Source organism: Macrosteles quadrilineatus, unplaced genomic scaffold (assembly GCF_028750875.1).
Source record: "Macrosteles quadrilineatus isolate MER2022 unplaced genomic scaffold, UCM_ALF_1.0 Scaffold_8__2_contigs__length_117827958, whole genome shotgun sequence".
NCBI lineage: Eukaryota > Metazoa > Arthropoda > Insecta > Hemiptera > Cicadellidae > Macrosteles > Macrosteles quadrilineatus.
This window is the reverse complement of record NW_026542601.1, coordinates 98,076,604-98,089,641: the sequence shown is the minus strand read 5'-3', so window position 1 is coordinate 98,089,641 and position 13,038 is coordinate 98,076,604. Positions and strand designations below refer to the sequence as shown.

Here is a 13,038-nt window from a genome sequence, read left to right as displayed (position 1 = left end):
AGCAAACCTAAGTACTTTTTAAACTAATTCTATTTAAATCGGGAATAAATGTTATATTTAAGTAGACATTTCAGTGTAAATCCAATCAGTCAAATGGAAATTCGCTTAGTCTGCAGGTTTGCTGCGGCGGGGGTATTTTACTCTTATACATACATACCCATAAAGATCCCTTAACAAAATTAAAGATGAAAATGTTTATGTAAAAAATACTAAATGGCAGATATCTGGTTAACGAAGTGATTTTGGAAAGAATTTTATTCTTGATTTTCTACTTCAAGGAATCAGTACGTAAATTATGTACCCACCTTTTTCGAACACCCTGTATACAGGGTGAGTTATTGACGCCCATAACTTCGCCAGTGGGTTCTAATGTTTAAAATAAACAAAAAAGTTGCCATAAACCCTAGTCCGAATCCGAACCGTTTGGTCGTAATTGAGAGTTTTGTGTTTTCTAAAAATATTCAACTTAGTGTACTATTTACTTAAAAAATAATAGTTTAGTGACCTATATAAGAAATAATTTTAAATTTGCTATGAAACCAAGGCTACATATAAATATATTTAATTTCATACATCGGTTCCTACTCGAATTAAAATAAAAAATATGGTATATTAATTATACTGTAATATTGTATAATATACAAATATATAAATATAATGTAAAATTAGCCAAACAGTTAGTAATACGCATATAATTCGATTCTTATTGGCTAAAGATAGAAGATACGATTTTAATTGTTCGCTTTAGGGAGTCAAGAAAACTTACAATACAAGCATTTCTTTTACCATTTATATGATTGGTGTGGGGAAACAAAATATCTTACTTTTGGTTATTTTACATGTACACTTATTTGACATTTATTAGTTAAACAACCACGAATAGTCATTAGTAGGAATCATATTCTTTCTCCCAGGCCCTAAGGCTACTAAGTAAGGGAAAGGTGGAAATCTCTTGGGAAATTAGGCGTTATTAATATCCCGGTCTCAAAACTGCCGTTTGCCTTCAGGTCAAAGATTACACTAACTGTCAAGATACAAAAGTTTAAAATGAATTCCGCGTCTTTATTTGTTTTCATACTTTTCTGTGCGGTTTCTTGCAATATTAAACCTTCTCATAATTAATACTTGTTGTATTAGTTTTGTTATTTTCTTTATATTAATTATCTTAAGCTTACCAATGTATAATTATTTATTTATAAATTTTACATTGGTAAGCTTAAAATAATTAATTAAAACGTTAAATAAATATTTAATTATTTTTAATGTGCAAGAATACTATATTTGAACAATAAAATTAAATTAAGATAGCACTAGATAAATTTATCTGAAACAGGGAGTATAATACAAACAATATTGTGTAAGCTATTATGTAAGATAGGTTGGTTACATATATCACAAATAGGTATATTCTTAAAGTCTTTTACATCTGTATGCCTAGGTTGATGAAAATGCAAATTTAATTCAAGGCTGTAATAAAAAAGTGATTGGTTTAAAAACATTTCTAGGTGTTACTAATGTATTTTAGCTTCCACTTTTAAATATAACAGAAACCCAATTTTTATAAGATAGGGTATTCAGATTGCTTATCTTTAGGGTCTATGCAACAGAGAAAATATTATAATATGATAACTGATTCGTCGGACTGTAGCGTAAACTTTAAAGCTGTTGACAAACACATATGCCTACGCAACAAACATTTACAAAAAACATTTTGTCTTACTATATAGCTAGACGACACAATTAAGCAAATAATTTGTTGATTTTCGTACATCTAAACTTTATAGAGTGGCTTTTCTTTTGGAGTTTCTAAAAAGGCAAACGCACCAAATTATCTTCATAAATGACTTTCTTCGTAAATATGCTTGCTTTGTAATCATTAACTGTTGCTGTGAATCAACTCCCGTTTACACAAAACATTGTAGACTAAAAACAAAGCAAATTAACAGAACAAATAAATGTACATACTATTTCTAAAGGCTATAAATGTGTATATATATATATATATATATCTTTAATTAACACAAATCATTGAACTGAGATCGATGCAATTGTATTACTTCCGTGCCATTGTGTTTTCACATAAAAATACAATGTACAATATTAAAATAAACATATTAAACAGAACTGGAAAACATACAATAGTTAAACAAATATATCGCTTTATTATAAAAATTTCAAACCTTAACAGTTAAATTTAATTGATTTATATAAACAATTACAAAGCACAATCAATATTCGTTGATAAATAACGTCAATTAATTAGTTGACGAGGTTGACGCGTCTGGTTTTGACACTGGCCGTTGTTGACGTTTGACTGGTGAGGGGGTTTTGTCAAACTGTCGCTCTCTAACTACTCGTATTTTCCGATATATTCAGTATACATTTCTATAAGGTCAGTTAATGTATACATATTTTGAAAGAAGTCAATTTTTCAGATGGTTAATTAATTTAACACCAAACGTTTTTACAACATACGAAATTCTCTCTGCGTAAATTGTTATGTAAACGTCATTTCTCCATTAAAATCACCCGTTATTGAATAGTTAATTAATATTACTCTTTAAGTCAATCTTTCATTAAGTAAGTAAAATATACCAAAACCCTATGAAAGAAGTGTTCAGAGAAATAGCTAAATTCAACTATTTTATATACCTTAAGTAAATATAATCATCAAAATTTGGTCAGCCAATTTGATAGCCGTGTAAAATATTAATTAGACCTACTACTAAGAGTTATTATTGTTTCTAATAAGTGATTTTCGCTAGAAATAGAGACTTGTAAAAAAAAAACGCCAATCCATTCCTAAACAAAATACAGTAATACGTTCTTTATTTTACATTGCTTTTTATGGATTTCTCACCGCGTTTCTTTTGATGCCAGCGAGTTGCAAAGCCTTAAACACACAATAGAAATAATATTACTTCTCCTGTCTGTTTCAATAATTTATTTTCTTAAAGTTTCTCGATTTAAATTCTAAATCTATTTGTTTGATTATTTTTCCTAATTTGGAAAAATAATCTTTCAGTTTACATTGTGTAGTCTTTTAATTTGAATGTAGAAAGATGACACATTAGCTGTCATTAATATAGAATGTAAAAAACTAACAACAAAGATAGTACACCCTTTAAAAAGAAATATTATGTCCATTTCTAGTCATATTATTTATTGATAACAACAAAACATACATAGATTGTTTGTAGGAACAATCTCACCACATCTATTGTGAATTTTTACATATTTGTGTTGCAACGGGAAAAGTACTGTAGCAGTCACCAAACTGAGAGAAGGAATAATCGAATGAATGTCGTGAACGAATTATTAAGAACGTGTTATGTTTAGTTGACGCTAATCCACTTGAAATTCCCTTCACGGTTGCGAGCTCTCGGCCGCCTTGAAGACGGTTTCTGAATTCGAATCTTAGCAATCCTTTAAAATATGCTCATATGAAAAAATCCAGCAAAGACTATTTTTTTATGGTTTAATACTACTTGGTTTTACCATTAAACTATATAGATGGTTATTTGTTACAATTCATTCTTTCTTTTTAATTATTTCATCCTTAAGATATTTTGAAAATAAATATTTACAAAATAAAAACTTAGTTTTTTCGAACATACTTTAAAAATTATTTGTTTGCATATAATTTATGAATAGTAACGATCGTCTTAAAAATTGAAAGGGATGGACATAGTTTTAGTTATGTTTCATAAGGAAACAATATAACTGTTGCATTCATGTTATGTGTGAGAGGGTTTCGTAAAGATATATATATATATATATATATATATATATATATATATATATATATATATATATATATATATATATATGTATATTTATGTTTCCTCATCTGAGTTGAGACTTCTTGAGACCGTATTAAAGGAGAGCTTAAAGCTAGTTGGAATAAACAGAAGGGGGGGGGGAGGGAATAACGTGAAGTAAATTTAATTTTGAATTTATTACACCAGTGCGATTGCGACATATTTTTGCGTCTTTGTTTTCTCAACCCTCAAAATATTGGGCTGTTTTGTATAAAGTTTGTGGGAATTTCAATTTCTTAAACTATTTCGTTTTCAAAACTGTAACCAATAAGGGTTCTGGATGGACATGTTTGAAATAATCACGCACCATGGCATTGCTATGTTATATATTTTATTAACACCCGAGCCAGTGGAATTTTGTATAATAGGATAGTGAACACTGTTAAATAAAATGGCGCAAAACCGTCGAAACAGAGAATTGATTCCATTCTCCTAGTGCCAAGACAAGATAGGCCAGAATCCTTTTCTCCCATTTATGGACTATATTTTAACTTGGATTTCAAACTATAATAATTTAGAAAATTAATACAATCGTTGGTACAAAAGACATAAAAAAAAATTATTGTTACTCGGCTAAAGTTGTGCAAAATGCAGTAACGACAATAAAGACAAAGAAGTAAAACAATGCGCCGAAATTAATATTAAAATCCGAAAGAAGTTTAAGCACAGAATGATAAATTTCTTTTCAACTTCAATTCAGATTCAAGTTTTACTTCCTATTCAAACTTTTATGAAATGACCGGATTACATTTTAAATCGTTTCCTTTTATTTCTACCGTTTTGTCTGAACTTTTAAAACCCGTTAAATATATAAAGCTGAAACAGCTACTCTTAAGAACTAAATTTGAGTTTTTTTTTAAGATTTCTGTTTAAATGATAATGACTTAGTGATAATGCTTGTTTTGAATAAATTACAATGTATATACAATGCTCACAGAGATTATGTTATTATACCGTTACTTTTGAAAATTGTTTTACAACTTTTACTTTTATGTTTATGAAGGTTTCTTAAAAGAACAAGTACTAGTTATTTTATTAAACATATTAATATACATATAACAATAATTATTCATTTCGATGTATAACCAATTGTCAAAAAATATTACTGTGGCGTAAAATTAACACCAAAATTACGTCAATTAGGTATAATTTAATTAAATGTACAGTTATTAATTGGTACTATAAATTCAATTGAAATGTAAATAACTCCTCTATTATCATTGCATGTGTTGTGCTAAGAAAAAAAATACGCCTTTCAACTCTTTGCACTGTATTTCTATGCTACCTCATTTCGTTCACTAACTCATTTACATCTAATGTAAATGGCGAAGGATTTGTTCTTGGCAAATCGTCCAATACCATGTCAAAATTAAATTCTTACACTTTAGAATTATATTACAATGCGTATAATATTATATGTTGACGTTGAAAAAAAATGATGATATGACAGTATTTATGTCAGTATTTCATAAGATATAACCTACGACCAAACATAATCCCAAAAAATAAGAACAAGAATGAACAGTGCTTTGTTTTATGGACTTGACATGGAGGAAGCGCCGCACACTGTACATGTCGGGGTCGACTTTTATTATTCTGGTACTGGCCGTTGGCTACCCTGCCAAGCATAGCGACTTCCGGTGAATCTCATCAGACCGGAAACGGCATCGTCTTCTTTTGACATTGAGCGGTCAAGGAATCCATTAAATGAATTATTTCTGTTTACAATAGTTTAATCGTTTGAATATTCAAGAAAGTGCTGGTGCAAACTAATTTCTTTGTTTTTCCAACCAAAGTGATCAGATTTGCTTAACACCTATAGGCGAAGCGACAGAGTGACTTTGGTGAATTCCGTGTCCTATATTTTTGTATGCAAGCTCAATTAAAATTTTTGTTACTTGTATAAACACGATAACCTCTAAACTTATGACATTGAAAAAATCTAAAGGGTGTCCCAATAAGAACGCCGGATTTGAAACGTTAACAAACCATATATTTTCACGCTAAATTTACAATATGATACATGAATCTTAAAGTATAGTATCTCCGATTAGTAATGGTATATTATGTCTTGTAAGTGCCCACCTGCTGCTTGCTGACAAGCCCGACATCTCTTGACAAAGTTTTCCATAACTTTTTCACACACTTCCTGTTGAATTCCATTAATCGCACGAATAATTTCCTCCTTCAGGTCTTGGATTGTTTGAGGATTATTGGCGAAAACAAGCGACTTTAAATATCCCCAAAGAAAGTAGTCACACGGTGTTAAATCGCACGATCTTGCTGGCCAGTTCCGATCACCATGTTTCGAAATTACACGTCCTGGGAATCGTTCGTGCAACAAATTAATTGAATCTCTAGAAGTATGGCATGTTGCGCCGTCCTGTTGAAACCACATGTTTTCCAGGTCCATCTCCTCAAGCTCAGGCCAGAGAAACTCTCGTATCATTTCCCTGTAACGTTCACCATTTACAGTCAAAGCATTTTCATCCTCGTTTTCAAAGAAGTATGGACCAATGACTCCATTTGACCAAAACCCACACCAAACTGTAACACGCGGAGGATATAACGGGTTTTCTGCAATGAGGCGAGGATTTTCAGTTCCCCAAATTCTACAGTTTTGCTTATTTACATAACCGCTTAGATGAAAGTGTGCTTCATCACTGAACAGCAAAGTTTTTGAAAACGCGTCATTTTCTTCTTGATTGCCCACCACCCAGTTTACAAATTCAAGCCGTTTTACGGGATCTCTTGGCTTGATTTCTTGTGTTAGTTGAATTTTGTAAGGGAACATGTGAAGGTCTTTTACCAAAATTCTTTGTACTGTGCTCCGAGCTAGGCCTAACTGCTGACTTCGCCGACGAATCGATTTTCTTGCGTCGTCCTCTACACTATCATGTACAGCCTCAATATTTTCAAGGGAGCGTCCTGACCGACTGCGCACTGGTCTTCTAATGTCCAAAACTGAGCCAGATTCTTCGAACTTAGAAATCAATCTTCGGACAGATGACTCATTTGGTGCATTGTCCCGGCCGAAAATAACGCGCAGCTTCCGCACCGTTTCAGCGAAACATTCCCCGTACTTGTAGTGCACTTTAACCATAACCACGCGTTGATCCGTCGTGTAGCGATTCATGACTACAAATGGGACCTAATACTGATAACATCGCTGATAGTTAGGGAATTCCTATTGAAATACAGATAAGGATAAGACGCTCCTGAAATCCGGCGTTCTTATTGGGACACCCTTAATATCATTGTTCCGTTGGTCACACAAAATCCCTTAATAAATATTTACATTTTCTTTATTAGAAACATTTACTTACCCAACACTAACATTTAGTATAATCAATCCCATGATTGTTTCATAAAATAGGAACTTTGATCAATAGATATACAGAGTGTTCTATACAAATTTTAATTACTACAATCAGGTCTTTTTATTTCGCAATAATTAAATAAGTCGATCACTGAAAGTCGTGGTCTACATAGAATTGCCGTATCACATTTTGTCTCTAGAACTTCGTCCACGTTGCGGAATCCACAAAACAGTAATGCGAAATACCACTGAAAGGTATAGGGGACATGATGTGTAAGTATGTGACTAGGCGAACGAATTTGGATATGAGTAAATTTGTTGATGGGCTTTACTAGTCTGATACTGCTTTAAAAATTACCATCTGCAACTACTCCAAAGGCCAGTATACCATGTGTACTGTGTTATCTGGAATTACTGAGAATATGGTCAATTAATCTATTTAAGATTTGGACGCCACTATGTGCGTATTTTAAAAAGTGTATGATGAGTGGCGTAATATTTTATTGTTCTAGTGACTAAGGCCGACACATTCCATAGACACAGCTGTTAATAACAGCACATACAGCAAATAGCATCTTAAGGGACTTACAGTTTATAGTGGAATCCGATCACATTTCGCCTTGTAAATAACGAATTGGGCTAATTACCAGGATAGTAATCCACAGTACATGATTATTAAATATCCACAATTCGTGACCTCCTAGTAGCTGGAGCTGGACGACGTCACCGTCCCCGTACTAAGCTATTACTACAATCACCTGCGCCTTTATTACAATCACTAATGTACACCAAAATCTTCGCCTCTTCCTTGCCCAAACACAAAGCAACAACAGACAACTGACTGGGATGCTGTTAGGCTTCTGTGAACATCTCTTGTATCTACAATCAATTAGACTCTATCAAACTGAGATGAAGGCCCTACGTCGACATCCGACAAGACCCATCTTACAGTCGTTAGTGACGTTAACGCGTTAACACACGTTTCCGGCGAGATGTTTTTAGTTACTAAACAAAATAAACGCATTATGTGAGCATTCTCAAGTCTTTGTCTGTGCATTTGAGTAGAACACCACATTTCCTGGGGTAATGTGGGGCTAGAGTGTTAAAATGCCTAGTATAAGAAAAAAAGCTAGAAACCGTTTATTTCTATACTGGACCAGTCAATAAATATCCCTGGTTAAAGAAACAGAGTTGAGACAGAAACAAATCAACACAATTCATTCCAATCTACTCAATCAATGGTCAAAAAGTAAATTGAAGTACGCCAAACAACACTTGAAACATATATTTGTGATTACTTACACGATACAAATATCCAAAGATGGTACCAAATTGTGATATGGTAACAAAACGCAATGACTATAAATGATAGAAAATGTTCTATGATCAACTTATCACGACGCATAATACCAATGCTCTGGAATTACATGTTACCCGTTACCATACGTAAGAGAAAATTACTAATAACAAATATTGGAGAGATTTTGATATCAGATCTCAATTAATGATATTTGTCTATATCTGCACATTGACTCATTCTGCCCAAGATTATCAAGACTTTTGGGATTCATCTTCCGTGCGTACATAGATGACATCCTGGAAGCTTTGTTGGAACAAGCTATTGGAGTACGCAAGCGTAGTATAATCTCTTCATCAAACTGGACACAAATATCAACTTGGAAAAATCCAAAGAAGGTATTAATTCGAGTAATCTGTACTAAATCGGGAACTGACCATTATATGTCCCTGTTTATAACGTAGACGTAGCAAACTACTTGAAGCTGACACATCTGATATGGAGACTTCTCACTGATCGACAGTCCTAAATTACACGATCTTATCACGTTTCAAACCTCAGCGGCTAATTGGATCCAAGAGTTATTCCACCGAAATAAGTGTTCAACGATTATCACAGTCCTCTAGCAAGAATTCATCGTCATGGAAATATTAGGGTTCGCATAAATTTGTAATTCGGGCGAGGAGTGAAAGGTCTGAAGAGAACTATACCTTGCACCACTGTTCGCATTTTGTCATTATTTGTAGTCCAACATGCAAACTGTATGCCAAAGGTCTGATTGGACCTTTGGGGATTTAGACCCTTTGAACTCTCGTTTACAAACCTTTATTTACACAATATATATTGTGTGCTAAAAGTATAAATCCCGCAAGGTCTAAACAATAACAGTGGTTAATTTTTTTTACCGTAATTTTAGACCCTTCGGGGTTTATCTACTGCATGTTAAGACCCTCAGCAACAAGTCCAAAATGCTAATTTTATTCCGAAGGTGAAATTAGAACTTCCATGATTTATACCTTCAGCAATACTCCCCTTTATTGGCACCACTATTATGAGTTGTTAAATGACAGTGAAGATGCACCAAGGAGGACTTTCTCGAATTATTCAAGATACAGTGGGTGCCTGTGTTATCTCTTTTTTCTGTGAATTACCATTGTGCGTGAGGTGTGGGAGCGAGCTGGTCTTGTGGCAGAGCGCGTGTCCTTGGTGTCTGAGGTCTCGGGTTCAAATCCTGAAAATAATCAATGGGTTTTATCTGTGTTATAATGCCGCTCACCCTCTAAGACTATCCTGAAGCAATGTGTAAAACAGTTCTGGGCTAAAACTAGCGTCCTATGATATACAAACAGAACGTAAAATAATTGTTTGTGAAGGGATTAAAAGCAGAGTACTGGTAATAATTTCGTGTTCATTTATCAACATGATTTTCTCCATTAGCACATTTTCTTCTTTCTAGTATCATTATTTAAGCTATTTCATGTAAATATGCTATTAAATTTAACAACACATTATTCTAGTCTAAATCATTGACGTTCAACGACTTGACTTGTAAAAATCGGCCTATGTAAATATCGGCCTCTTAGTTACCAAATAATATTGAAAATGGTTTAAAAACCTACTATAAGACAATTTACACTATTGTTGCCAAATAATTTAAAAAAAAGGTTTAAAAACCTGCGATGAAACAATCTAAACTATACAACATAATTATCCAGACTCAATTTTCGTAAAATAACATAAGTAAAAACTATATTATTAGTAATCAATAGAACTATTATTTCATACTGACATTTCGTCTCTTAAACCAAATTATACTGAAAAGTAAACTATTGATGCAAATACATTACTAAAGACTTAAACAAACCATTACATTTGGCAAGGACAAGAAATAAAGATTTTGCAAGAAATGTTTCTCGTACGAAGAACTCTGTGAGAAATGTGTTAATCCTAATAGAACGCATTTGGGCTGATGTAAGCACGGATTAAGGGATGCTGGATTAGCAGGAGGGGATGATTGAACCAGGCATTAAATCAGGGTTGATGTGTCGGTGAACCGATGATTTGTCGCCCCCATCAGACATAGTTAAACGGCCTTGCCTATTTAGGTCGCCATTTTATCTTCATTATAAAGATTGGAAATGGACCTATTTATCGGATAAAAACTGTACAGGTGAATGACGTAAGAAAATATACGGCTATGTGTGACATACGAAATTAGCTTTAGAGACCAAAACAATAGCAATTCATCTCATATAGCGGTACACAAAAAACGCGGTAATAGCGTATTTCTTTTAGATTGGTTTGCAATGAAATGGTGCAAAAAGTTAGCAGTGTGTCCAATTAGTAACAAATAAATATGATGATTTAGTATTTCTTGCAGTTTTAAGAAATTATTTTAATTTTTTTCTCCAAACTTACTCCATTTATTTTTTTATGTTTGAGCTTCAGGACGCTGATTGTATACGGCAAGAATTGGCTAAAAATGTTTGAGGAATAAATACGGGTTTTAATGGCATTCACATTCTAAAACAATCATAAAATATTGGAAGTTCAATAACGATTTTAAAGTAAGTATTGGAAAATGTCGGTCATTTTTTAAGGAAAAGTGGAATCAATATTAGAGTAAGCCTTCATGGATCTTTAATGTTTTTTATGTGTTCATTTATGTGTCCATTTAATTTGTTCTTTAAGTATAATAGTTTCTGGGTATCAATGATGTCACAGTTAAGTTGCTCACCCTGTATTTATCTATACATTCTTACTCCAGTGGCCATGTAACCCTAAGATGGTTTTTAACCACGCCAATCCACCTCCATTCTACTCTATCTTCTGTCATTTCCTCTCTTGCTCCTATTCTTCTTACATCCTTCAGCACTTGGTCCCCCCACCGCAGCCTTGGTTTTCCTGAAGCCTTCTACCATTGGGTTTGCCATTATGAGTCCGCTTTATCATATATATCTATAGAGGGTGAATATACAAAAGAATAATATTAGTGTCGAATGAATGGACATAACCTAGAATGTTGAACTCTACACACTACGTCTACCCGCCCTTTTCGTCTTCCATGTCCCGCGCTTTCAGTCTCCCAACTCTACAACTCTTTCTCCGAGGTTCTAATGCACTTGATTGTTGCCCCGAGTGAGACGTATCCGTCTCAAGGCCAGACTTCTGAGGAGGCTGACCCGCGAGTGACGTTTCAATCTAGGCAGAACCCTATAATCAAGAAGCGTAGCGAACAAGCTCCATCACGAACAGACTCATACACGCACACACATACACGAACACTGTGGGAATATCATTTGAACTGATGCCAACGTCCTGGCTCTTAGGTGATCTAGATGATTACTTTAAAATGTTTAATGAAGTTAAAATCGTAACATACTTCGAGGTGGTTTAGGCATAATGAGATATTCGAGATATTGTAAGAGAATAAGAACGGTAAGAAAGGGTTGTCAGATATTAGCAATTTACACCTTCTATTTCAGACACGATTATTGAAAGGACATAGGTAAATTTACATAATATACACGTTGTAGACTGCAGTAATTAGGTAAGCTACAACCATAAATATGCTTACATTAGTTTCGGTATAACAATGATGTGTGCATTGGTATTTTCTAACATTCCGATTATTCTCAAGCCGTAGGCAACATACTTTTCTAGCAAAGTATGTTTTAAGGGACAGTCCACTATACCCATGTCCAATTATTGTACAGATCCGGTGAAGAGCACTAATTTGGCGCCGATGCCAATGACTTTATACCTTAGCTTAGTACACTTTACACAATTTTGTGGTCGAGACAACACCAAAACAGTTGCTACCTTCTATTAAAGGAAAATAGAATAAAAAGGTCTGTGAACCTATTTTAAATATTTATCAGTAATATGAACACAATGTACCTAAATAATATTTTTAAATATATACATAATTAATTTATCTGATTTAACTAAGACATCCTGTCCAAAATATATTGCAAAGTACCCTCTGGCTCTAAGAATAGGAAACTCTTCGTCCGGAAGGCACTACACCACGTCATTCGACTTCCACAGCACTCTAGCTCTTCTTGCCTGGCTTGGAAACCGTGTTGCTCCGGACTGTGACCTGTTATGCGACACAATATCTCACATCAGAAGATCTTACAGCTTTCAAGCTCTTCACGTCTTGAACCTGCACGAGCATAAACTACCACCTGACGCTAGATTTTCACCAATTGATTTATCATGTCTTTAATGTATGCAAAATTGGTAGACTGTATTATTTTTGTTTCTTCCTGCATCCATCCTACTGTATGTTCATATCTATTGTACAATTTCACACTGTATTTTTTTATCTCACTCAAGCACTTCATACTTGTTGCTATTTATAACTTTCTATTTATGATTTTAAATATTTATATTATTACTATTTATTTGTTACTGTTCACTATTTGCTACAACCTATTAACTATTTATTTCTGTTTATTTCTAGTCGTAAATGTATTTTTACTGTAAAGTGGCTATGCCGTTGGAAAATAAAATAAATAAATAAGATTAGGCTGCTTAAAAATCACAAACAAGCATTTCATATTATTGCTATATATTTTCCTGCATTCGTCATTAAA

The 13,038-nt window shown here is 33.5% G+C and overlaps 1 protein-coding gene across 1 annotated transcript in view; it reads right to left on the bottom strand.

Moving 5' to 3' along the window:
* Positions 1 to 11,370, bottom strand: part of LOC129000595 (putative glucosylceramidase 4) — a 67,249-nt gene extending 55,879 nt beyond the window's left edge. The window contains exon 1 of the mRNA XM_054427556.1: positions 11,301 to 11,370. Within this exon, the coding sequence (XP_054283531.1) occupies positions 11,301 to 11,370 (70 nt within the window). The remainder of the gene's footprint in view (positions 1 to 11,300) is intronic.
* Positions 11,371 to 13,038: the final 1,668 nt, after the last annotated feature.